The 25,825-nt window shown below is 42.1% G+C and overlaps 1 protein-coding gene and 1 non-coding gene across 2 annotated transcripts in view; one reads left to right on the top strand and one right to left on the bottom strand.

Annotated features, from left to right (window-relative positions):
• Window positions 1-18,146, bottom strand: part of LOC114642129 (zinc finger protein 420-like) — a 46,514-nt gene extending 28,368 nt beyond the window's left edge. The window contains exons 1-3 of the mRNA XM_051927792.1: window positions 18,025-18,146; window positions 12,665-13,227; window positions 4,859-6,112 (exon numbers count right to left, since the gene is read on the bottom strand). Of these exons, the coding sequence (XP_051783752.1) occupies window positions 4,859-6,112; window positions 12,665-13,082 (1,672 nt within the window). The 5' untranslated portion in view covers window positions 13,083-13,227; window positions 18,025-18,146. The remainder of the gene's footprint in view (window positions 1-4,858; window positions 6,113-12,664; window positions 13,228-18,024) is intronic.
• trnap-ugg (transfer RNA proline (anticodon UGG)) lies at window positions 15,387-15,458 on the top strand. Its single transcript has one exon. It is a non-coding gene; the product is annotated as a tRNA-Pro (tRNA).
• Window positions 18,147-25,825: the final 7,679 nt, after the last annotated feature.

Genomic DNA, 25,825 nt, shown 5'->3' with positions numbered 1-25,825 from the left:
AAAGACTTGGACCTTCGTCCTTTTGCAGAGATATCAGCAGCGCCACACACCCCTTTCCAGTGACCTCATGACCCTCCATGCTCTCCCGATCCATCTACTGACTTCATAGGAAGAGTCACCAGAGTCACATGAATGTCACTGCTGAGGTAAGTAAATCTCTCAATGACGAGGTCGACACTCTCTCCACAGACAGTCGCACTGCTGATGGCCGTGCCCAAGAGGTCATTAAAGGCCTGGATGTTGATTTTTATCACAAGCCCAGACCCTCAGACTCCTCACTCAGACTCTCAAGAGCCCCCATCAGAGCCTCCATTGAAGATCACAGCATCGTCACCAAAGTCAAGATCAGTGAATCTCTCTTCACCAACAGATGCCCTACAGCCCTACCCACCACCCAGTCCATGCCAGCACTGAACAAATTAGGTGCAAAAACACACCGCTGACGAACCCCAAAATCAACTGGGAAAAATGTTGAGGTTCTGCCTCCACTCTGCACAGCACTCACAGTACAAGTGCACGGCAAAATAAAGAAACCACAGTGCTACTTCTACACAACTTTCAGCGTGTGACAGGCACTTTACCAGAGTTCATTACATTGAGATTTAACAAACTAACTTTATAAAGTCCGCCATTGGACACACCTGAAGATCCTCCAGACAAGGTCAGACACAAACACGCAGTATGGTGGTTACAGACTCTGGTGTATATTACCGAGAGGTGACAGTCTGACCAGTCAAGTCGTCTTTCTTGGCTTCTCTCATTGTTGCTCTGCTTGGGTCCATTGAGGACTTTTATTTTATGAAGCTTCAAGTGGAGAAGCTGTCTGTGGGAGAATACATTCTCAATCACGTAATGTGTCTCTTTTATTATTATTAACACTTTTGGACCCAAATTGCACATCCATATCTATTCTTTCAGACATATGGGCAATGGTTGTACCTGTGACACCTCTATTTTTTTTTTTTGAACTTTTGAAACCAGTTCTCCATTTTGTGGGGTATGAGTAGGCCGCAGCCTGCTGGTTGTCAGTTGTGGCATGGCTGACTTAGAGTGAACCTATTCTGGGCAGGCTTTATGGTCTGGGCACCCCTTTCTGCCATGGCTGAGACTCCGGAACATGGCAGACACCTTCTTCTGTCAAAATGGAACAGTGCAGCTGCTCTAATCACCAGGGTTCCTTACTAATCATGGCGGCATGCTAGAGCGCAGCGGCTACTCCGGATTAAAAAAAAAAAGGTGCATTTTAGCTGTTTTTAACTATTTAACTATTTATTTTGTTCGCACAGTCAATAAATCATGTGTGTGAAAGACACACAAAGACTCTCATACAACAGCGTCACACTTCTGGAAATCAATTCAAGATTTAACACCAACAACTTACCTGAAGACGCTCTAACAAAAGAGCTCCGTGAGCTAGGCCTGCTCCGTGAACCCGCCCCTGAATCACCTACAGGTATCATCCCAGCAAGGAGACGCCGCAAGCGGTGTGAGCGTACCCGGAAGCGCGGTAAACGAGGAGGTGTCCGAGCTAAGCTAAAGGCTAATCCAACCAGACCGGCTGTTCCGTCCATCATTCTGGCAAATGTTCGTTCATTGGACAACAAACTGGACCATATCCGACTTCTAAGAGCAAAACGTCGCGAAGTAAGAGACTGCTGTGTTTTTATCTTCACGGAAACCTGGCTGAATGATAATATCTCCGACGCGGCTATATAGCTAAAAGGGCTACATGCTATCCGTGCGGATGGAGACGCCAACAGATCCGGAAAAACACGCGGCGGCGGCCTGCGTGTATACATCAACACAGAATGGTGTGGAAACACAGGTATGATCACGAAGCACTGCTCATCGCTGGTGGAATTTGTGGCAGTTAAGTGCAGACCTTATTATTTGCCGCGAGAATTAAGTATTATTGTCATTGTGGCAGTGTATATTCCTCCCGATGCAAATGCTAAGGAGGCGTTATGCGAGCTGTACGAGGCCATCGGTGACCTGCAATCTCGCCACCCTGAGGGATTTTTTATTATCGCTGGGGACTTCAATCAAGCGAATTTAAAGACTGTTCTGCCTAAACTCCACCAGCATGTTAAATTTCCGACAAGAGGAGACAATATATTGGACTTGGTATACACTAACACCAGGTCTGCATATAGAGCAACTCCACACCCTCACATTGGACAGTCTGATCACATTACAGTAATGCTTACTCCGGCATATATGCCATTGCTGAAGAGAACAAAGCTGGTAATAAAGCAGATCAGAACATGGCCGGATGGAGCTACTGAAGCCCTGCAGGACTGTTTTGAGAGCACAAAATGGAGTGTCTTTAGAGAAGTGGCGACCATTGATCATCACATTGACATTAATGAGTATGCCGAAGCAGTTACAGGATACATTGACAAATGCATTGGAGATGTCACTGTCATCAAATCTGTCTCAACGCGCGCTAACCAGAAGCCATGGTTCACAGCAGAAGTTCACGAGCTGCTGAAAACAAGGGATGCTGCCTACAAAGCCAACGACGAAGTGGCACTCAGAGCAGCCAGAGCCAACCTGTCCCAAGGCATCAAGCTAGCAAAGCGGGAGTACTCAAAGAAAATCAGTGATCACTTCGCCTGCTCAAGAGATTCTCGGCGAATGTGGCAGGGCATCCAAACCATCATGGATTATAAGGCCCCACCGCATATGTGTGTTAACGACACCTCTCTTCCAGACGCTCTTAACACCTTCTATGCCAGGTTTGAGACACAGAACAATAAACCAGCATGGAAGGCCATCCCCTCGTCAGACAATCAAGTTTTGTCCCTGTCTGCAGCTAGTGTGAGAAGGACTCTCATCAGGGTCAACCCACACAAAGCTGCTGGACCAGATAACATACCTGGACGTGTGTTCAGAGCTTGTGCACACCAGCTGACTGATGTCCTAGTGGACATCTTCAACATCTCCCTGAGCCAAGCTGTTGTGCCACAATGTTTTAAAAACACCACCATCAGACCTGTCCCAAAGACAGCCACAGCCTCAGAACTCAATGACTACCGCCCAGTGGCACTCACTCCAATCATTATGAAGTGCTTTGAGCTGTTAGTTTTGAGTCACATAAAGAATCAGGTGCCCCCCAAACTGGACCCTCTACAGTTTGCATATCAATCAAACCGATCAACTGACGATGCAATTTCATGGTATTCCACCTGATCCTGTCACATCTGGATCACCGCAATGCACATGTAAGAATGATGTTCATTGATTTCAGCTCAGCATTCAATACTATCATTCCCGGGCAGCTGATCAGTAAGCTGGATCTGCTCGGACTTAACACCTCCACCTGCAACTGGATTCTGGACTTTCTCACTGAAAGACCTCAAACAGTACAGATTGGGAATAAAAGATCTAACACCATCACACTGAGCACAGGTGCCCCCCAGGGTTCTGTGTTGAGCCCGCTACTCTTCATGCTGTTGACCCATGATTGCACCTCCAACTCTGACACAAACCACATTATTAAGTTCGCCAATGACACTACAGTAGTGGGACTCATTGAGAACGACGATGATGCGGTGTACACAGAAGAGGTGGAACGGTTGGTACTTTGGTGTGAAGACAATAATCTGTCTCTTAATGTTGAAAAGACAAAAGAGTTGATTGTTGACTTCAGGAAGACAAAGGCTGTCCATCTCCCACTCAAAATTGATGGCGTCACAGTAGAGAGAGTGAAGAGCACCAAGTTCCTAGGTGTTCATATCACAGAGGACCTGTCCTGGACCAAAAACACCAACTATCTTACAAAAAGAGCCCAGCAGCGTCTTTACTTCCTGCGACGACTGAAGAAGGTGAACCTCCATAAATCCATACTTACCACCTTCTACAGAGGCACCATAGAGAGCGTCCTGACCAGCTGTATTACAGTCTGGTATGGAAACTGGCATGCCTCCGACCACAAAGCCCTTCAGAGTGCATCATTGGCAGCTCTCTACCCAGTCTGCAGGAGATCTACACCTCACGCTGCCTTCATAAAGCCACTAGCATCATGGCTGACCCCCACCACCCCTCCCACCAACTGTTTACTCCTGTTCCATCTGGAAGACGACTCTGCAGCATCAGGAGCAGGTCTGCGAGATTGTGCAATAGTTTCTTTCCCCAAGCAGTCCGGCTCCTGAACACCATGCTGCCCTCCTCCACACTGGACTCTTTACTCCACACACTCTCTGGATTACATAATACTACTTAATACTGTATATGTTTTTTAGTTATATATATATATATATATATATATATATATATATATATATATATATATACATATATATACTGCGGTGGGTTGGGACCCTGCCCGGGATTGATTCCTGCCTTGTGCCCTATGTTGGCTGGGATTGGCTCCAGCAGACCCCCGTGACCCTGTTTGGATTCAGCGGGTTGGAAAATGGATGGATGGATGGATGGATATATATATATATATATATATATATATATATATATATATATATATCTTGTGTACTGCACCTTTTGACTCTGGAGGACGATATTTCATCCCACTGTGTACTGTAAGTATATTGTTAGGATGACAACAAAGCTCTACTACTACTACTACTACTACTACATTGTTGCAGTTGCCTGGAAAAAAAAAAGTCTTCAAATTTTTACTTACACATTTTAACACAGTGTATTTCAGGAATGTATGCTACACAAAAAACTGTATTTATACAACGTCAGGCTCACAGATCACAGTATTACACTGGTCACTATATCTTCTTCAAGTCTATTTACAGCCATTCATAAAGCTGAATGTAGATGGCTAAGATGTCTAGTTTCCTTTGAGAAGTCGTCTTGACCCCAAAACCTGTGGTACAGTTTCAGTGGTTTTATTCCACATTTGCCATATTTTTGTTTGCCTCTCCTGCCATTTTATTATTTTCTGTCTCTCCAGTGTGAATTCTCATATGTCTATGAAGTCGCCTTCTGTCTGAAAAACTCTTACCACATTCAGAGCAGCTGTAAGGCTTCTCTCCACTATGAACTCGCTTATGTCTATGAAGGCCACTGCTGTTTGAGAATTGTTTTCCACATTCAGGACAGCAATACGGCTTCTCTCCAGTGTGGATTCTAAGGTGACACTGAAGATGGAACACCTCCGAGAATCTTTTCCCACATTCAGAACAGCAGTGAGGTTTCTCACCCGTGTGAATTCTTCTGTGTTTGTGAAGGGTATTGCTGTACGCAAATCGTTTGCCACATTCTGAACAACAGTATGGTTTCTCTCCCGTGTGAGTTCTGATGTGACTCTGAAGATGGCTGACCTCCAAGAACCGTTTTCCACATTCCGTGCAACAATAAGGTTTCTCTCCGGTATGAATTCGGATGTGGCGTTGAAGATGGCATATTTGTGAGAATCTTTTCCCACAATCGGAACAGCAATGAGTTCTCTCCCCAGTGTGAATTTTTGCATGTTTCTGAAGACTGCTGTTGTAGGAAAACGTTTTGCCACATTCACAACAGCAATGCGGTTTCTTTCCACTGTGGATGGTCATGTGCTTCTGCAGGCTACTGTTAACGGAGAATCTCTTGCCACATTCAGAACAGCCAAATGGCTTCTCTCCAGTATGAATTCGGGTGTGTTGCTGGAGAGTGTTGTTATGGGAGAATCGCTTACCACATTTAGAGCAGCAATAAGGTTTTTCTCCAGTGTGGATTCTAGTGTGGATCTGAAGATTGCTTATTTGCGAGAATTGTTTGCCACACTCTGAGCAGCAATGAGGCTTCTCTCCAGTGTGAATTCTTTCATGTTTGTTAAGATGGTCTCTCCGTGAAAAGAGTTTTCCACATTCAGAACAGGCATATGGCTTCTGTCCGGTCTGGATCAACTTGTGATCTTTACAGTCAGATTTGTATTTGAAGGTTTTTGTGCACTCCTGTCGAGCACACAAAGTCTGTCGATTTGTGTTATGCACTTCTTGTTGATCAGTCTTGATGGCTCCTACCTGTGTTAGACCGGTAGGAGGGGAACTACACTGCAAAGTAGCCATAGTCTCAGATCCTCTTGTTGATTTATTCATCTTCTCCTTGTCCTGTTCCTGTTGCTGTCTGCTCTCAAAAGAGGTCTGAGCATTCTCATGTGAACCTGCAATTAAATGAACAATTTAATTAGATTAATTAAAAGAACAAATTATGGAAAAGAGAGAGGTGGTGACACTGGTTGCTGTCACCACCTCACAATGAGGTTCCATTCCTGGTCTGTCCATTGTACTTATAGACTTTACATCTTCTCCTGGTGTCTGATCAGTTTCTCCATTGCCCTATCATATCCCACAGACATGTCTGCTATGTAAATCACGGTCTGGTCTGACTGGGTGTGGCTGTGAGTGCCAGTGTGCCCTGCAATGGAGGGGTGCCCATTCTGAGCGAACCTCGGATGTCACCACCTCAGGTGAAGCCTCTGATGTTGGGCCATGGTGGCTGGTTTGCTTACTTGACAGGGTGAAGAGCAAAGTATTACATTCTTTGGTCTGAATGGCATTATGATTATTTAGGTGACTACCTATTAGGTAGCACTTGTGGTTGGTCAGCCAGAAGGCAAACGTCTGCCATGTCCTCTCAGTTGTGAGAAGCAGATCACAGATATGTGATACAGTATACATGTTTTACCTAATTGGGACTCACCGGGTCTGCGCACCTTTGCAGGCGACTACCCAAATAATCAGACCTGTCTGGGAGGCGGAGTTCAGTCATCAGGAGGAGGGACTTAGATGCTGCCTTCCGCGGAGTGAAGGACTGTGGGTAGCAGGAAGAAAGAGAAAGCGTGGTTGTTTCCCACTGTCTGTTTAAGTATCTGCACTCCAAATAGTTAGAGAGTTCCTTAGGAATAAGTGGGCGTCAAATGAAGCAACGCAAGTTCTGTTCATATTAAATTGTATATATGACTATGTAGGAACCAATACGTTATTCCCTTGTTAAAGTTAAATGAGTAAAGAACCAGAAAGTAATGATGTATATTTTGAGAACGTTAATTGTCCATGAAGTTCTTATAGGGCACTGTTAACTAAGAATATTTAATTTATTAATGATGTTATCTGCGGTGGGTTGGTGCCCTGCTCGGGATTGGTTCCTGCCTTGCGCCCTGTGTTGGCTGGGATTGGCTCCAGCAGATCCCCGTGACCCTGTAGTTAGGATTCAGCGGGTTGGAAAATGGATGAATTAATGATGTTATAATAGTTAACGCTTTAACGCTTCTCAATTGTGCCTTTAGTTACACCAAGTGGCCAACATCAGCATTGCAACTCTGTGATTAATATTTGCATAAGATTTTGCAACGTGGTTTTCCTTTACGTGTAATGTGAGAACTAAGAATACTTCTACTTTAATTTTTATTGTAGACCACACACACTGTCATATGTACATCTAGATCTGCATATTAAAGTTTGGATCTGAAATCTACTTTCCAAGTGTTTTAATAGTACAGAAGCGTATTAGGGTCACGGTGAAGAAAAAAAACAAACTATATGTCGAGAATAAAGTCATACTGTAAAAACTAAACTTCATCTTAAAATGAATATTTAATTTACTACATTTTCTCAATGCCTCGCAGTTAGGAGACCCCAGTTCTCTTCCTGGGTCCTCCCTGCATGGAGTTTGCATGTTCTCCCCGTGTCTGCGTGGGTTTCCTCCCAGAGTCCAAAGACATGCAGGTTAGGTGGAGTGGCGATTCTAAATTGTGCTTGGTGTGTGGGCCCTGTGGTGGGCTGGCGCCCTGCCCGGGGTTTGTTTCCTGCCTTGCGCCCTGTGTTGGCTGGGATTGGCTCCAGCAGACCCCCGTGACCCTGTAGTTAGGATATAGCGGGTTGGATACTGGATGGATGGATGGATAGGTTGGATTTTCTCAAACCCCGTCATAAATTATGTAGCGCATGAAATGCTTTGTGTTAAGTGTTCCCTGAGCCATGTTGATCGCTACGTGCTTCTTAAATTGACTACCTCTTGCACTAAGAGGAGGTGCAGGCAGCGATCACCACACAGAATACATTCATTTTGTGATATTCCTGCTCCCTGAACATTTACAATGCTAAGATAAATACCTGATATCATTTTCATGACGAAATGCATTAAAGCATGTGGTGGCGTAGATGTTGCACTGCTGCCTTGCAGCAAGGGGGTCCTGAGTGTTCCCTACCTTGAGTTTGTATGTTTTTCTGGTGGGTTTACTCGGTGTGCTTCAGTTTCCTTCCAAAGTCATGTGGGATGTGCGGTTTTGTTCTGCTATATTGACCCTGCTAGTGTTTGTTTGGATGGGCGCAACCCTGAATGGTTGTATAACGAAGATTTTTTTAAAGTACTGAACACTCCGTGGTCTAAGTTTACAACTAGTGTTAATTTCACAAAGACGTCTATCGTGTGATGATTGGTTAGGTGGAGAAAGAAAAAGGAAGGATAGGAACTGGGGGTTTGGTACGTCGGACAGAGATAGCACGCATGCAATAAAGAAAGCCCGCTCAGAAGAAACATCCATTAAATTCTGTGTTCGTGTCTCCGACTACCAGATCACGAACCCAACATTCACACAATATTTCAGTTAAACCTCTGAGATACCCATTCATACATCCAGTTTTTTGGAGCCTCGTCACACCTGCCATAAAGTTTGTAGCCGCTGAATTATAAGGTGTCATCAGGCACGGGTAAGACGCGTGTCAAAAGAATTCTCAGAGTCCAAGAGTTCGTTTTTAAAGGTATTTAGTGAAAGTTAAAAGCAAATAATCCACACAAGAATAAAAGAAAAAATAGTTACACACGTAGAATAAAAGGCAAAGGAAAAAATGTATCTTCATTAAACTTAGCTTTTCTTGAAGGACTTTAGTTATTCCCATACATTTCCATATTTCCATAGGTTCTCAATTTCTTCTTCTGTACGCCTTAGCGTACGGTGTTGGACTTAAGTAAACAAGTTTTCTTTACTTGTTATTTCTCACATTCAAAGAGCCCGTAGGCCATTGAGCACTGTTACGTGCGGTCAAGTTTTTTCTTCTCTACTTAAAGGTTCTCAGCTTCTTCTTTTGTACACTTTACGCACGGCACAACACATAAATTAAGTGCTGTTAAGTGCATATTTACTTCACACACTCAAAAGGCTCGTAAGCCGGTTGGCACATAGGCAAGTGCCTAGGCACGGTGACGTGTGATCACGGTTAAAAACCGTATGCCTCCACACCTTATACAAGGCAAGGCTGTCACTAACTAACTGAAGAATAAGGTTTACTCCAAGCTGTTAGAAATGGTAGAATATACCACAACATTCTACTTACGGGGATTATAGGAACCTCCCGTTATTTATGCATTGTCATCTAAGAAATACTGTATCCATGAATCTTATAGAACAAGGAAAATGACTCTTACAAAGTTCTCTACACTGAACTTACTCCTGGGGACCCCTTACTGCGAGGGAGCAGCACTACCGCTACATTACCGTGGAAGTTTAATACCTAATTAATGCATTTCATCATGAAAATATTATCAAGTATTTATTTTAGCATTCTAAATGTTTAGAGAGCAGGAATATCATGAAGTGAAGGAATTCTGTGCAGCGATCGCTGCCTGCGGCTCCTCTCAGTACAAGAGGACGTCCGTTTAAGAAGCGCGTAGCGATTAACAACTGGGTCGGGGAACACTTAATATAAAGCATTTAATGTGCTCCATTAACTTATGATGGGGTTTGAGAAAATCTAGTAAATTAAACATTCATTTTAAGAGCAAGTTTAGTTTACGACATTCTACTTTAATGGCAAAATAAACTATGAGAATAAAGTGGAAATGTCGAGAATAAAGTCAACATGTCGACGTTATTCTCGACATATTTTTTTTCTTCACCGTGGCCCTACTACAAATGCCAACTATTCATATACAGCCAGAAGAAGTCCTTCAGTTGTTTCTCCACCTCCAATCTTCATATACTGTACCGTCAAATAGGTGAACCAGCCGCCGTGGCGCAACAGCTGAGGCTTCACCTCAAGCGCGGATGTTTGACATTCGATCCCCGTAAGTAGGGCCCTTTGATTTGCACGATGCGGAAAACACAGACGGAATGACCGCTTGAAAACAGATTTTAGATAAATGTGCCAAATTTAGAGACTGAAGGGGTGACTGCTGCAAACCAGTGTTATACTATGTGTTTTTTTATTTAAGTTTAATGTCACTGTTCTCTGTGCCCAATGTTATGGATTCATTCATACAGGCAGACCAACTATGGTACACAGGCACAGTATCAGCATTTAGACTTGCCGAGCCAAGCACAGGGCTAGAGAGACACAGACAACTGGAGAATTGAATAGTCAGCCTAAAGACAGACTTGTATATTTCTGTCTTCTGTCAGCATATTTCCTTGTTGGGAGAATGAGAACTGTATGTGGGCATTGTGCTATTCCTGAATGTTTGAAGGTGGGGTTTGAGTACTTTCCTGCCCTTGTTTGGATCCGGAGCCAAGAGCCTGCACATGGAGAACCACTATATAAGAATGGACACCTACGGCCAACACTTTGAAGCTTCCGGGCGGAAGAGTATGTCTTCTGTCCGGCTAAAATCCTTTCAGCGTGGCGACGAAAGATGACGGGCTGCACAGATCAAGATTCCCACGGCTTGATATGTCTGTCATAAGCTTCCCGTTTGTAATACCACGTGAAACCGTCAGTAAAGAGCTAGATTATCCTTTTGTACTCGTGTAATCTTTTAACCATCATATTGCATGCAGGGGAGGGATAATACCTTTTTATTTAAATTCAGGTTATTAAAACGCCACAATTGAAAAAGAACACATTTCCAGAGAGCCAATACCTCTCTTCAGGAAACAACCAGTCTGTCTACTGACTTCATAGGAAGAGTCACATGAATGTCACTGCCGAGGTAAGTAAACCTCTCGATGACGAGGTCGACACTCTCTCCGCAGACACACTCTAAAAATAGAAAAAGGCCTCTTTTTGATTTAAGGTAATTTTAGTAGTTGTAATGAACTATATTAATATGTTTGTTCACCTAACGTAATTTTTTGCCTTACTTCAAATTGAAAATCCTTGCTGTCACTTAATGTAACTTCTTCTATTTAGTCTAAAGCAAAAAAATCGCTTTGGAAACCTTGCTGGCTCCAACCCCTGTGATGTCACGTCCGGGCTCGCACCAATGGCAGAAGACCTACATGAGCCCCACCCCTTTGACTTCACTTCCTGTGATCCCCTTTTCCCTGTTCCCTCAGTCTTGTTTTGGACTTCTCGTAACTTCACTGTAATTTAATCCTGATACTCTGTATATCCAATTCATTATAATACCTATTCATGGTGGCTCTAAAATCTGTACTAACCCCTACTCTCTCTTCTGTTTCCTTTTCCGGTGTTGCCACCACCATCTACTCTAAGCACCATGATGTTCCAAAAATGATGGATGGATTAAAAGCCAGAAGTCTGTATGACCATCAGCATCAAGTGACTCCGTGAGAACCCTAACTACAAAGAGGACTATTTTCATTTATGTTAGGTAGAATGCCCAGGGAGGACTGGGTGGTCTCGTGGCCTGGAACCCCTGCAGATTTTTTTTTTTTTTTTTCTCAAGCTCTCTGGAGTTTTTTTTTTTGTTTTTTCTGTCCCCCCTGCCCATTGGACCTTACTCTTTTTTTATGGTAATTAATGTTGCCTTATTTTAATTTCTTATTTTGTCTTTTATTTTTCTTTTCTTCATTATGTAAAGCACTTTGAGCTACTTTTTGTATGAAACTGTGCTATAGAAATAAATGTTGTTGTTGTTGTTGGACTCAGTTTTGTGCACATCAGTGCTGTATTATTTTGAAAAGCAACTTGGCAGCCAGGAAACCAAATTATACGGGTGGCTGCTCCAAACCTTTATATGACTCTGCCTCAAGTTTGTGACTAATATATATATATATATATATATATATATATATATACACACACACATTTTATGTATACTATATTAATGTTATGTAATGTTCAAAATATAAGATGTATTTAATATATGTACATATAATTATTTCAAATAGATATTTTATGTATAATTTATAAATATTTTTTGTGAAAAGCTTATAAAATATATTGTGTATTTAATATGTATATATATGTATTTTTTGTGAAATGTTTGTTCTGAATATTTGCAGAAAAAACATGTTCAAGGAATGACCAAAAAATTGATTTTTGTACTCACAGTGGAGCACTTTAAAACAACTGCTGAAAACACATTACTTTAACAAGGCTTTCCAATAACTTCACCTTCATTTAATCCTGATGCTCTGTATATTCAATTAAGTAGGGGGCTGGGTGGTCTCATGGCCTGAACCCCTGCAGATTTTAATTTTTTTCTCCAGCTGTCTGGAGATTTTTTTTTTGTTTTTTTCTGTCCTCCCTGGCCATCAGACCTTACTTTTATTCTATGATAATTAGTGTTCTCGTATTCTAATTTTTATTTATTTTGTCTTTTTTCTCTTTCTTCATCATGTAAAGCACTTTGAGCTACATTATTTGCATGAAAATGTGCTATATAAATAAATGTTGTTTATTCAAATTCAACCAAACATGTATCCCACCTTCATGATAATTGAAACCTACTGGATACACCAAGAGAAGCACAGGTAGGACTTGTAGATGTTCTCCGTTTCACTTTTTCTGTTATGTTTAATCACATGACTTACCTATTCTAACACTCCTAGATGACTTCTGCTCTTCTTCTTCTCCTTTTTCATTTCCTTCAAGGACTTCCTCCTCAAACTCCGATTTCAGTTCCACAGAATTCTGTTCAGCAGACAGGTGTCCTCCCGTGTTAGCGAGCCAGGGCTGTGAACTGGAATGAGACTCTCCGCAAAAAACCTCCTGTTTGAAGACATTCCCAGTTTCTTGTTTTGGCAGGTCGAGAGTAACTGAGAAGTCCTCTGAATCTTCATTTTTAATGTCAGCAATCCCCTCCTGGGACTCCTCCGGTTTAGAAATCGAAATTCTTCCTTCACAGTCCTCCAGCTTCAGCCATACATTCTCGGGTGCTCCCCAGTCACAGTCCTCTTGTTTAATGCAGGTCAGGCGTCGATCCATTACCTCATCTCTGGCTAAAGCCATTGTTCCGTGTGAAACTCTTCTCTCCACCCAAGTTTCTGCTCTTCTCTTCTAAGAGTCCCCTCCTCACATGGTCAGCTCTGCCCAGAAGCCCATTAGACACCTCTGTGCATCAGCATATGAACTGGTCAAGCAGCCTCCTTAGCCTCTGTCAGAACAAAACAAAGTGACAGAATCACTTCCTACAGTCACCAAAAATAACTCAAGTACACTTCAAAGTTTGTTTCTGTGCTGCCACAGGGTGGAACTTGCAGGAAAAGGAGAACAGAAATGGCACCGGAGTCAAAAACAGCCGTTCTTGAATCGATTGGTAAGGGCGTGGCTTAGCTGATAGGGGGCGTGGCTTAGGTGTCCAACACTTCACAGAGCTACGGAGGAGAAAAGAGACATCATTGTTAGCGTTGGCGCCCCCTCTTGCCCCAGTGGGGTACTGCATACCTTTGTCCGAGCCTGGAAGGTGATCCTCAGGCGCACGTGCCTGATAGAGTACTATGAAATATGACAAAGAAATAAATAACAACTTAAAATGTGAGCATAAATAATGAAATGGGTCACAAAATGTACTTTTTTTCCTTATTTCTTTATATATCTGTTTATTATTTCTTCACTTCAGTGACCTCACAGGCCTTGAAATGAAAACTGTTACTTTCACTCATTAACATTATGAGGGCGGGCTCTAGTGAGTACTGCATTTTGATTGGTGAATCATCTGCAGACTGGATGGATGTGTTTCGCGTGGCTCGGGAATCCCGTGGCAAGAAAATATCAGCCGGAGTTACCGTGTTTAGCGGGGACATGAATTCAAGAAACTCCAAATTCATAATTTGAAGTGTCTGCTGTACACGTGACACTTGATGGCTGCCGATTCACCAATCGCAAAACAGTATTTGCTCGAACCCGCCCCTCACAGCTTTGACAAGTGAATGTGACAGTTTTCATTTCATGCTGCCTGTGGGGTCAATGAAGTGAAAAAATAATAAGACAGAGAGAGAGGTTAGGAGCAGGCGCTGATAGAGCGCATTGCTGCACCCACCACACGACAAACCAACACAGGACCCCAGATTAGGACTCGAGTGCAGCCATGAAAACGGGTGACACCTCAGCACCACACTAGTTCAGATGGAGTGGGAACAGTGGGAGGTTATTTACGGTGGCTGGAGTGCCAGTTCTACCACCAAACCCCAAGTTCTTCCCTGCAGGTTGCAGGGCTGGATGCAGATTAACATCAAACCCAGGTTAAGGGCCTTGCTCAAGGGCCCAACAGAGTAGAGTCACTTTTGGCATTTACGGGATTCGAACCGGCAACCTTCCGATTGCCAGTGCAGATCCCTAGCCCACCACTCTGCCCAAAAATATATAAAAAATAATATACCGATACAAAAAGAAATAAGCAATTTTATGACGCATTTAGTTATTTATACTCACATTTTATGTTGCTATTTATTTTTTGCCTAATTTCACAGTACTTTGTTACACTTTGGGGGGTCTGAGGATCAACTTCCATGCTCAGACAAGGTCGCAATACCCTGTTGGGCCGACAGGGGGAGCCAACGAGAACAATGCCGTCCCTTTTCTCCTCCGTAGCTCTGAGAAGGGTTGGACACATAAGCCACGCCCCCTACCAGTTAAGCCACGCCCTTACCAGTCTGGAAGACATCCATTCGAGAACTCCCAGAAGACAGCGTCTCAGTCTGAGGAACACACTCCCGCATGATGGAAGCCCCCCCCCCGACCCGGACCTGCTTGACATAGACAATATATCTGAGAAGCGGCAGAGGCTGAAAAGGCATCTGTTAGGCCACCATGTGCTCATTTCTGTTCATGGTTTTGAACGTTGGCAGTAAACGAGGTGGCCTAAAAATGATACCTCAACTTTTCTTTGGTTCTCCTCTTCCTCATTTGCACCTCACAACTTTTATTTGTTTGCATATTTACTCATTTTATTTACAGCGGGGGAAAATAAGTATTTGATCCCCTGCTCAATTTGAAAGTTTGCGCACTTACAAAGGAATGAAGAGTCTCTAATTTTTATGGTAGTTTCATTTTAACTGAGAGTGACAGAATATCAACCAAAAATCCAGAAAAAATGCATTACATAAAAGTTATAAATTGATTTGCTGGTCATTGCGTGAAAGAAGTATTTGGTCCCCTGCAACCCAGCCAGAATTCTGGCTCCCACAGATTGGCCGTGTGCCCACGTGGAACACAGATTTCATTCATTCATTCATTCATTCATTCATTCATTCATTCATTCATTCATTCATTCATTCAATCAATCAATCAATCACAGATACGCCTGATCATAGTGGCTCGTTGGTCTAGGGGTATGATTCTCGCTTTGGGTGCGAGAGGTCCCGGGTTCAAATCCCGGACGAGCCCAAAACATTTTGATCATACTATCTCAGAGGAAGGGACGCTGGCGCACGCATGCTGCTGCTGCTCCTCCCTGTTAACAACACGTTTGAAGTGTCTTGAGTGAGGGGCGCTAAATAAATAAAATGTATTATTATTATTATTATCTCAACTTGTTATGTGTATAAAGCACCCCCAGTGGCGTAGCTAGCTGTGGGCGGAGTTAGCAGTCCTCCCCGGGCGGCATTATTAGCCAAAAGGCTCAGTACAATTCGTGTGTAAGCAGTAGGGTTCGGAAAACTATCACCCATGAATGAAAAAAGTAAAATTCTCTGATTTTTGTCCACAAATGCTTCAAAAATAGAATCTCTTCAAAAGCTTCAGTTAGTCCAGAATTCTGCAGCACGTATCATCACTCGAACCCCTTCTATTCACCATATTACTCCGGTCTTGCAGCAGCTTCATTGACTCCCGATCAAGTTTCGTATTGATTTTAAGATTCTGCTATTAACATTTAAGGCCATCCATAACCTCGCCCCTCCATATCTGTCTGACCTTCTTCATGTTGCCATTCCATCCCGTAACCTTAGATCCTCTTCCTCCACCCATCTTACCGTCCCTCCCGCCCGTCTAACCACCATGGGGAGCAGAGCTTTCAGCCGTTCTGCTCCCAAGCTCTGGAATTCATTACCTGCGGATCTCCGAAATATCAAATCATATTCATCCTTCAAATGTAAACTTAAAACACATCTGTTTAAAATGGCTTTTTTTTTTTCCTCCTGATTATAGTGGTTTTGTTTGGTTTTAATTTTTAGATTTTCTGATGTTTTAAGTTGTTTATAATTGTGTCTTTTATTTATTTATTTATTGTTTGTTCGGTGTCCTTGAGTTCTCTGAAAGGCGCCTTGTATAAATAAAATGTATTATTATTATTATTATTAAAAATCTGCGGTGGGTTGGCACCCTGCCCAGGATTGGTTCCCTGCCTTGTGCCCTGTGTTGGCTGGGATTGGCTCCAGCAGACCCCCCGTGACCCTGTGTTCGGATTCAGCGGGTTGGAAAATGGATGGATGGATTATTAAAAATAATTTTCAGACTGTCCTTCTGTGTCGGCATCAAACACAGCAGTTGAAATTTATGAGGCAATAACAAAAATAAACATCATACCGATAATAATTTCTAGGAAGATAAAACAACTCGTTTACAATTTATAAGTTCGTTTCGTTATCAATCCGAATGCGTTCTTGCTCTGCGCAGAAAACATCCCCAGCTATCACTGGTACACTACACTGGTTCTGATTTTCGCAGCGTAATTATATTAAGCTAATAATCAGAACACGGCTTATCAGTGCGTCTATACTATATTCTTATCTAGTTGATGCTTATGTGAAAAATTATTTGTATCTCTATATATGAATAAATCTAGGCAAAATTTATCTTAATTTTTCTCTATACGTTATTTTAATTTTCTATTTAAATAGGTTAACATATTCCGATATGTTAGAAGGCGGGACATTGAAGCACCGCCCCGAGCGGCACGAACTCGAGCTACGGCACTGAGCACACCGGTCCACAGAATCAATGTCTTCCATTCCAACGTCTCCACCACCACGAGCAACACCAAAGAGCTGTCAAAGGACGTCGGGGACATGGCTGGAATGGGATACAAGACCATCAGCAAGAAGCTTGAAGAGGAGGGGACAACTGTTGGTGCGATTATTCGGAAATGGAAGAAATATAAACCGACCATCAATCACCCTCACTCTGGAGCTCCATGCCTCATGTGGTGAGGATGATCATGAGAAAAGTGAGGGATCAGCCCAGAACTACACGGGAGGAGCTTGCTAAAGATCTAAACGGCAGTTGGGACCACAGTTATCAAGAACACCATTGGTAACACACTACTACGCCGTAAAGGATTGAAATCTTTCAGCGCTCGCAAGCTCAAGGCGGCACGTGTACAGGCCCGTCTCAAGTTTGCCAGTGAACATCACAATGATTCAGAGAAGGCTTGAGAGAAAGTTCAAACTCAAATCGAGCTCTTTGGCATCAACTCGACCCGCCGTATTTGGAGGAAGAGAAATGCTGAGTTATGACCCAAAGAACATCATCCACACAGTCATGCACGGAGGTGGACACATCACACTCTGGGGCTGTTCTATCTGCTCGCCCCATGATACCGAAAATCGTGTAAAGCTCGGAGGCTGAGCTTTGCCGTCTGTTCGGCAGTCCCCGAAGGCAGCATTAGATGGGAGCTGCTGCCGTCTTTCATGCACAACCCTTAAGTGTGCATTCGCCACGAGAAGTGGACGTTTCGCTTTATGTTCAGAAGCGCAATATTCCGTGGCTGGTGTTTGCAGGGTGCGTATTCGTGTCTTCTTAAAATAGGCATCAGTAACGGTATTCCCCACGGCTGATTAACTCTCTATTCGATAACACCAGAGAATGAGAAGAAACAGGGGTCCCCAGATTTACCAAAAGGTATGAATGTCGAACGTCAAGCTAACTTCACTTCGGTTTATCACGGTGCACCGTGACAGTACTGTCCGCTCTCCTCTCCCACCCATGATCCTCGCACCCGCCCGTTGCTCACCGAATCGCCGATTTGTCTCTCCCTTCTTTTGTTTTGCTCCGTTTTTTCTCCCTGAAGAAAGAGCAAACACGCGCTTCGTACAGCAGTCCAGTTCTGTAAAACCTACCGAGTCATCAGCGGGCGACTCGGGGCGAGAGGACTGGGCGTGTCTTCGGGCGAATCCTGCTATCTATTGGACAAACCATTGGAGCTCCGCGAGTCAGGCACCCCGCTGAACAGCCAATCGAATTTCAGGTATATGTCACATGCACGCAGCGACCCGCAGGGCTGCTTTTTTAACGGATTATTTTTGTAGATAATTTCAAAATAGTACAATAATACGACAAGAAAAAAAGCAGCAATAAACCTAACATCTGTAATGAAATAGAGCATTTTTTAATGTTGAGATTTAGTGCTGAGAAACTTGAAAAGTAGTTATTTCAACAGATGTAGAAACTTCGTGATTATTGTTCAAAAATAAAGTTGTATCTGTTGGATAACATGATGTTTGTAATAGTAATTGCATGCGCGCATGGAAAGTGAGCGCATATGTTTTTGCGCATGTGTGAGAATAGCGTGCACCTTCGGTTGCTGTGTTTTCGAGACTTGAAAATAAAGAGCATTCTAGCAAGTGAGAAACGGTGTGCTTTGTAGACACACACAACACAATCATCGGCTGATTGTGTAATTTTGAATTCGTTACCATTAAAACAAATACCTTTCAATGAACTTTGTTCAATCAAAACATAAAGAATCTGAACAGTGAAGAGAAAGAGCAAAGGAGAGATCGAGAGTAGGAAGAAAAATCAAAAAGTGTGATGGGGTGTGCTAACTCGCAGCACTACTGCACAGCAGTCTCACTACCCGAAAGACAGTGCCATTACACGACACGCCCACATGACTACCGAGTCATATGACCCGCCCACAACCCTTATCTTTACCAGAGTGTTTTATTAGAACGAGCCCTAGACAGTAGTAGGCCTTGACGTGTTGAGATAAAGCAAATTACTGCGCATATGATGTAACATGACTGATGGACAATATGAAGTCCACTAAATGGCATCAGTTGTGTGCAATTTGATTGACACTTTCTACTAGAAGCTAGAGCAAAGCTCTGGAGGTCTGCAGCTGGAGGATACCAAATGCCCTGCGTCTCTTCTAGTCTTTTCTGGTCAGCTTGGAAACAACCTGTACTTACTTTTCTATACAAGGCTGATTAAGGAGACAGGCTCAGTTATCGGACCCAACTCACACTGGCCTGCTCAGAATTCTGAGAGTGAGACAAACAAGAACTGCTGAGTTGGTGTATTCTTGCTATGCACAAAAATGTTGGAAGTGTTTACCATGGAAAAGTATTTGGAACCCCCTCCAAAATAACTGAGTTCAGATGTTTCCTTGTTAACAGGTGCATCAACTCAAGCACATAGTCATGCAATCTCCATTGACAAACCGAAGATCTCAGTGACTTCGAAAGTGCCATTGTCATAGGATGCCACCTTTGCCACAAGTCAGTTTGTGACATGTCTGCTCTGTTAGAAACGTCCTGGTCAACTGTAAGTTCTACGGTTGAAGTCAGAAGTCTCCATCCACTTAGCGTGAATTCTTTCAAACTCTCTTTATAAGCCCTCCCCAGATTTTATACTAACAAACTATAAATCTGGCATATCATTTAAGACATCTACTTTATGCAGGGCAAGTCATTTTTCCAACATGTTCACAGAGTATTTCACTTTTAATTGACCAGATCACAATTCCAGTGGGTCACTTTGTTAACCTTTTAACAGCTTGGAAAATTCCAGAAAATGATGTCAAGCCTTTAGGCAAGTCAACAATGAGCTTCTGGAAACCAATTAGCCTCATTAGAGTTAACATGTGGATGGATGTTAAGGCTGACCATCAAACGCATGGCCTCTTTGCTTGACATTAATGGGAAAATCAAAAGAAATCGGCCAAGACCTCAGAAAAAAATGGTGGACTTCCACAAAATGTGGTTCATCCTTGGGAACGATCTCCAAATGCCTGAAGGTTCCACATTCATCAGTACAGACAATAATACACAAGTATAAACACCATGGGACCACAGAGCCATCATAAAGCTCAGGAAGGAGACACACTCTGTCTTCTAGAGAAAGATGGACTTTGGCACAAAAAGAGAAAATCAGTGCTAGAACAACAGCAGAGGACTTTGTGAAAATGCTGGAGGACACCAGTAGATGAGTATCGATATTCACTGTAAAATGAGTCTGACATCGACATCACCTGAAAGGCTGATCAGTAAGGAAGAAGCATCTGCTCCAAAGCCACCATTGAAAAGCCAGACTGCAGCCTGCAATGGCACATGGGGAAAAAGAGCTCACCTTCTGGAGAAATGTCCTCAGGTCTGATGAATCCACGATCCAACTGTTTGGCCATCATGATCAATGTTATGTTTGGAGGAAAAAGGGTAAGGCCTGCAGGCCAAGAACAAATATCAAGCATGGTTGTGGGAACATCATGTTGTGGGGGGCTACAGGAGGAACTGGTGCACTTCACAAAATACATGGCATCAGGAGGTAGGAAAATGGTAGCAAAACACTGCAGTAACATCTCAAGAGTTTAGCAAGGAAGGTGAAGTTCATTTGCAAATGCGGCTTCCAGATGGACAAGGACCCCAAAACAGACCCCCAAAGTTGTGGCAAAATGGCTTAAGGATAACAAGGTCAAGATACTGGAATAGCCATCACAAAACCCTGACCTCAACCCGAATGAAAAAGGTTATGTGAGCAAGGAGGCCTACAAACCTGTCCCAGTTACACCAGTTCTGCCTCTGGAGGAATGGGACAAAATTCCAGCAATTTATAGCAAGAAGCTTGTGGAAGGCAACCCAAAATGTTTGCCTCAAGTGAAACAGTTCAGAGGTGATCCTACATATGTAAACTTGTGACACACTGGAATTGTGACATGGCCAATAAAAAAGTGAAATACTTGAAGGGCTGCAAACATTGTGGGAAACAATTACTTATACCCTGCACAAAGCAGATGTCTTAAACGATATGCTAAATTGATAATCTCTTAATATAAAATCTGTGGAGGACTTATAAAGTGAGTATGAAAGGAATTCACCCCAAAGTGCATGGAAACCTCTGACATCAATGGTGTTATTGTGAAGTGCAAGCATCAAGGAGCAGCAGCAGCTCAGCCACAAAGTGGTAGACCACACAAACTCACAGAGCAGGCCTGCAAAAATAATCAATCTGCTGTGGCATCACGAGTCCCAAACTGCCCCTGGAAGCAACATCAGCACAAGAGATGAGCACTGGGAGCTTCATGAAGTGAGTTTCCATGGCAGAGCAGGTGCCCAGAAGCTTAAGATCACTATGCTCCAATGCCAGTAGTGAGCTGGTGTGGCATAAAGCATGCTGACGTTGAACTCTGGAGCAGTGCAGACATGGAGCAATGATTCACACTTCACTATCTGGCAGTCTGATAGACCTGTCCGAGATTGGCGTGTACCAGGAGAATGGGCTGCATAGTGCCTACTGTATAGCTTGGAGGATAATGGAAGTGTTTGAGCCTGGCCCCTTGGTTCTGCTGTTAATGCTACACAATTGTGTGCTTCCTGTTTCGGGAGAGTCCACTTCGGTTCCAGCGTGATTGTGGCCTTTAAACATAAAGACATTGGTGGGGACGATGGGGACTTCAGATGATGCCATGAGGGGTCTTAAACCCCCTCCAGGCCGGTTGAAAACAGAAGAGCAGACACCTGGGGAGAGAGAAGAGTTTAACACAGAACATGGCCTCATGCCACGACCATATGATAGACGAAAAAACTGGCACACATGAAACAAGAGGATTGTGAGTGGAATGCCCCGGAGGATCTGTGTTTGATGGAGGAAGACCGTGAAGTGCTGAAAGAGGAGGAGGATCCCCCGAGGGAAATTGTCAAAATTAAAGTTGAGGACCCAGAAGATTTCAGGCTGCACAGAGACCTGACCTCAGCTGTCCTGAACACCTTTGGGATGAATTGGAACACCAATTGCCAGACAGGTCTTCTCATCCAACATCAGAGCCCAGCCTCGCTGAATGGGCACAAATTCCTAAAACTCTTTGGAAAGCCTTCCCAGAATTGTGGAAGCTATTAGAGGGCAAGTCAACTCAATATTAATGCCCAAGATTTTGGAATGGGGTATTCAAAAACCTCATATACAGTAGGTGTGGTGGTCAGGTTGTGGTCCACACAAACATTTCGCAGCATAGCACTTTAAATAACCAGAAATGTAATTAAACTTCTTCTGGATTTCTTAATACTTTACTAGCATTCACCAATACATTGGGTGGCATTTCCTGTTTTTCATGAGATGTCATTTTACTGTATTTGCTGCTGTATGGACTCATCCCTAATCACTACTTGAGTGTGTTCTCTTACTTAATGATTATGCTATGCTATGTACCACCACCCTGGATGATGGGCTGTCTCTTGGACAGACCACCATTTGTGAGACTCAAGGACTGTGTGGGCGACACTGGAGCACCACCAGGATCAGGCCGGTCTGCTGTACTCTTCATTCTGTACACCTCAGACTAGAAATATAACGGCAGGTAAGGTCGCCAGCAGACATTCTCAGATGATTCTGCACTTAGGGGGTGTACTGATAAAGGGAGATGAGACAGAGGAGGGGGGTCAGGGGGAGAACTTTGCATCTTGCTGCGAAGAGACTTGTCTGCAACCTAATATCTGAAAAACTAAGGAGCTGCTCATTGACTTTCACTGCAGCAAACAGCCCCAATATCCGGTTACTATTCATGGAGAAGATGAAGAGGTGGTCCACTCCTACAAGTACTTGGGGGTCCACATTGATAGCAGGATGGACTGGTCTCAGAGCACAGAGGAGCTACAGAAGAAAAGGCAGAGCAAGCTCTTCTTCTTCCTTAGGAGACTGCACTCCTCTAATGTGGAAAGTGACATCCTTCACATCTTCTACAACTCTGTGACAGCCAGTTTGGTGTGGTGGGCTGCTGACATCACTTCAAGAGAAGCCCACTGAATCAAGAAACTAGTAAAAAAAAGGCAGGCTCAGTTATGACACACTCTGGACCCCCTGGAGGTCGTAGCAAAGGACAGGATTAAAACAAAACGGACTGCCATTGTGAACAATGCTGCACATCCTCTCTGTGACACAATAACAATGAGGACTTTCAGCCAATGAATTTTTCAGCTCAAGTGTGTCAAGAAATGAGGTGGGGGGTCACTATATATCAACAGCGTCGGTATAACACCTCACTGGGACTGGGGCTGCCAAGTCAGAGGGTTTCTTCTCTTTCTTTTTAAATTTATTGCTTTACAGTCAATCTGGTGTGTATTCAGAACAAAGTATGTATGTATATGTTTATTTATTTATTTATCTACCTATTTATGTACTTATTTAAAGAGTTTCTGTAAAAAGCTACATTTCTCCTAGGTTCAAATAAATTTCTATCTATCTATCTATCTATCTATCTATCTATCTATCTATCTATCTATCTATCTATCTATCTATCTATCTATTACTAGTGAAAGGCACTATATGATAGATAGATAGATAGATAGATAGATAGATAGATAGATAGATAGATAGATAGATAGATAGATAGATAGACTATATTATATCTATCTATCTATCTATCTATCTATCTATCTATCTATCTATCTATCTATCTATCTATCTATCTATCTATCTATCTATCTATCTATCTATCTATCTATCTATCTATTACTAGTGAAAGGCACTATATGATAGATAGATAGATAGATAGATAGATAGATAGATAGATAGATAGACTATATTATATCTATCTATCTATCTATCTATCTATCTATCTATTACTAGTGAAAGGCACTATATGATAGATAGATAGATAGATAGATAGATAGATAGATAGATAGATAGATAGATAGACTATATTATATCTATCTATCTATCTATCTATCTATCTATCTATCTATCTATCTATCTATCTATCTATCATATAGTGCCTTTCTCTAGTGAGAGATAGATAGATAGATAAATAGATAGAATATAGTGCATCTATCTATTACTAGTGAAAGGCACTATATGATAGATAGATATAATATAGTGTATCTATCTATCTATCTATCTATCTATCTATCTATCTATCTATCTATCTATCTATCTATCTATCTATCTATCTATCTATCATATAGTGCCTTTCACTACTAATAGATAGATAGATAGATTGATAGATATAATATAGTGCATCTATCTATCTATCATATAGTGCCTTTCACTAGTAATAAATAGATAGATAGATGCACTATATTATATCTATCTATCTATCTATCTATCTATCTATCTATCTATCTATCTATCTATCTATCTATCTATCTATCTATCTATCTATCACTAGTGAAAGGCATTATATGATAGATAGATAGATGCACTATATTATATCTTATCTATCATATAATGCCTTTCACTAGTGATAGATAGATAGATAGATAGATAGATAGATAGATAGACAGATAGATAGATAGATAGATAGATAGATAGATAGATAGATAGATAGACTATATTATATCTATCTATCATATAGTGCCTTTCTCTAGTGAGAGATAGATAGATAGATAAATAGATAGAATATAGTGCATCTATCTATTACTAGTGAAAGGCACTATATGATAGATAGATGCACTATATTATATCTATCTATCTATCTATCTATCTATCTATCTATCTATCTATCTATCTATCTATCTATCTATCTATCTATCAGTATAGACAGATGTGAACGGCACTGTACAGCATAGTGATAGTGCAGGACACATTAGGGGGATAAAGTCATTTATAATAATAAAAATAATAAATAATTCATTACATTTATATAGCGATTTTCTCAGTACTCAAAGCGCTATCCACACAGGGAGGAACCAGGAAGCGAACCCACAATCTTCCAAAGTCTCCTTACTGCAAAGCAGAAGCACTACCACTGCCACTTCCAAGCATGAGAGGGCGCTATTAGCAACAATTTCTTAAATTCAATTTCCAGGACAGACCAGCCACAGGAGTTCTGACGTCACTTCCTCTGCCTCCAAACCGTTAATCCAGACCATTCTGCCTCAAACAGAATATACAGACAGGCAAAACAGAAACTGGCATTCAACTGTGCAACCCAATTCAGAGAGTTCATTTCAAATCTCCAAGAGTGTCATTTTGCATATCTATGATCAGCAAAACCTACATGGTCATTGAACATTATTATTTTTATTAAGTCTTTGTCTTTTTTCCCCCTGTCTTCCTATCATTATGCAGGGCATACTTTCATGGTACCCTCAACCCTACTTTTTGTGTTCCTGATTTTTATACAACAGACAGACATGAGTGGAACCATGTAAAAGGTAGATGGGTAGACAAATATAATAAGGTACAACATAACAGACAGATAGATAGATAGATAGATAGATAGATAGATAGATAGATAGATAGATAGATAGATAGATAGATAGATAGATAGATAGATAGATAGATAGATAGATAGATAGATATAATATAGTGCATCTATCTATCTATCTATCTATCTATCTATCTATCTATCTATCTATCTATCTATCTATCTATCTATCTATCTATCTATCTATCTATCTATCTATCAAAAGAGTGTCTTTCACTCTATCCATCTATGATTTAGTGCCTTTCACATCTACCTTTTACAGTATATTTCCTATCCCTCTTTCCATCACTTTATCTATCGACCATAAAACATTATTTTGTTCATCCTTTTATGACTAGTAAAGCTACTGTTGGTAATTCCTGGGCTATCACTGCTACTAAAGTGCTGTTAGAAAAAA

This window comes from Erpetoichthys calabaricus, chromosome 5 (assembly GCF_900747795.2).
Source record: "Erpetoichthys calabaricus chromosome 5, fErpCal1.3, whole genome shotgun sequence".
NCBI lineage: Eukaryota > Metazoa > Chordata > Cladistia > Polypteriformes > Polypteridae > Erpetoichthys > Erpetoichthys calabaricus.
This window is presented reverse-complemented; position numbering and strand designations above follow the sequence as displayed.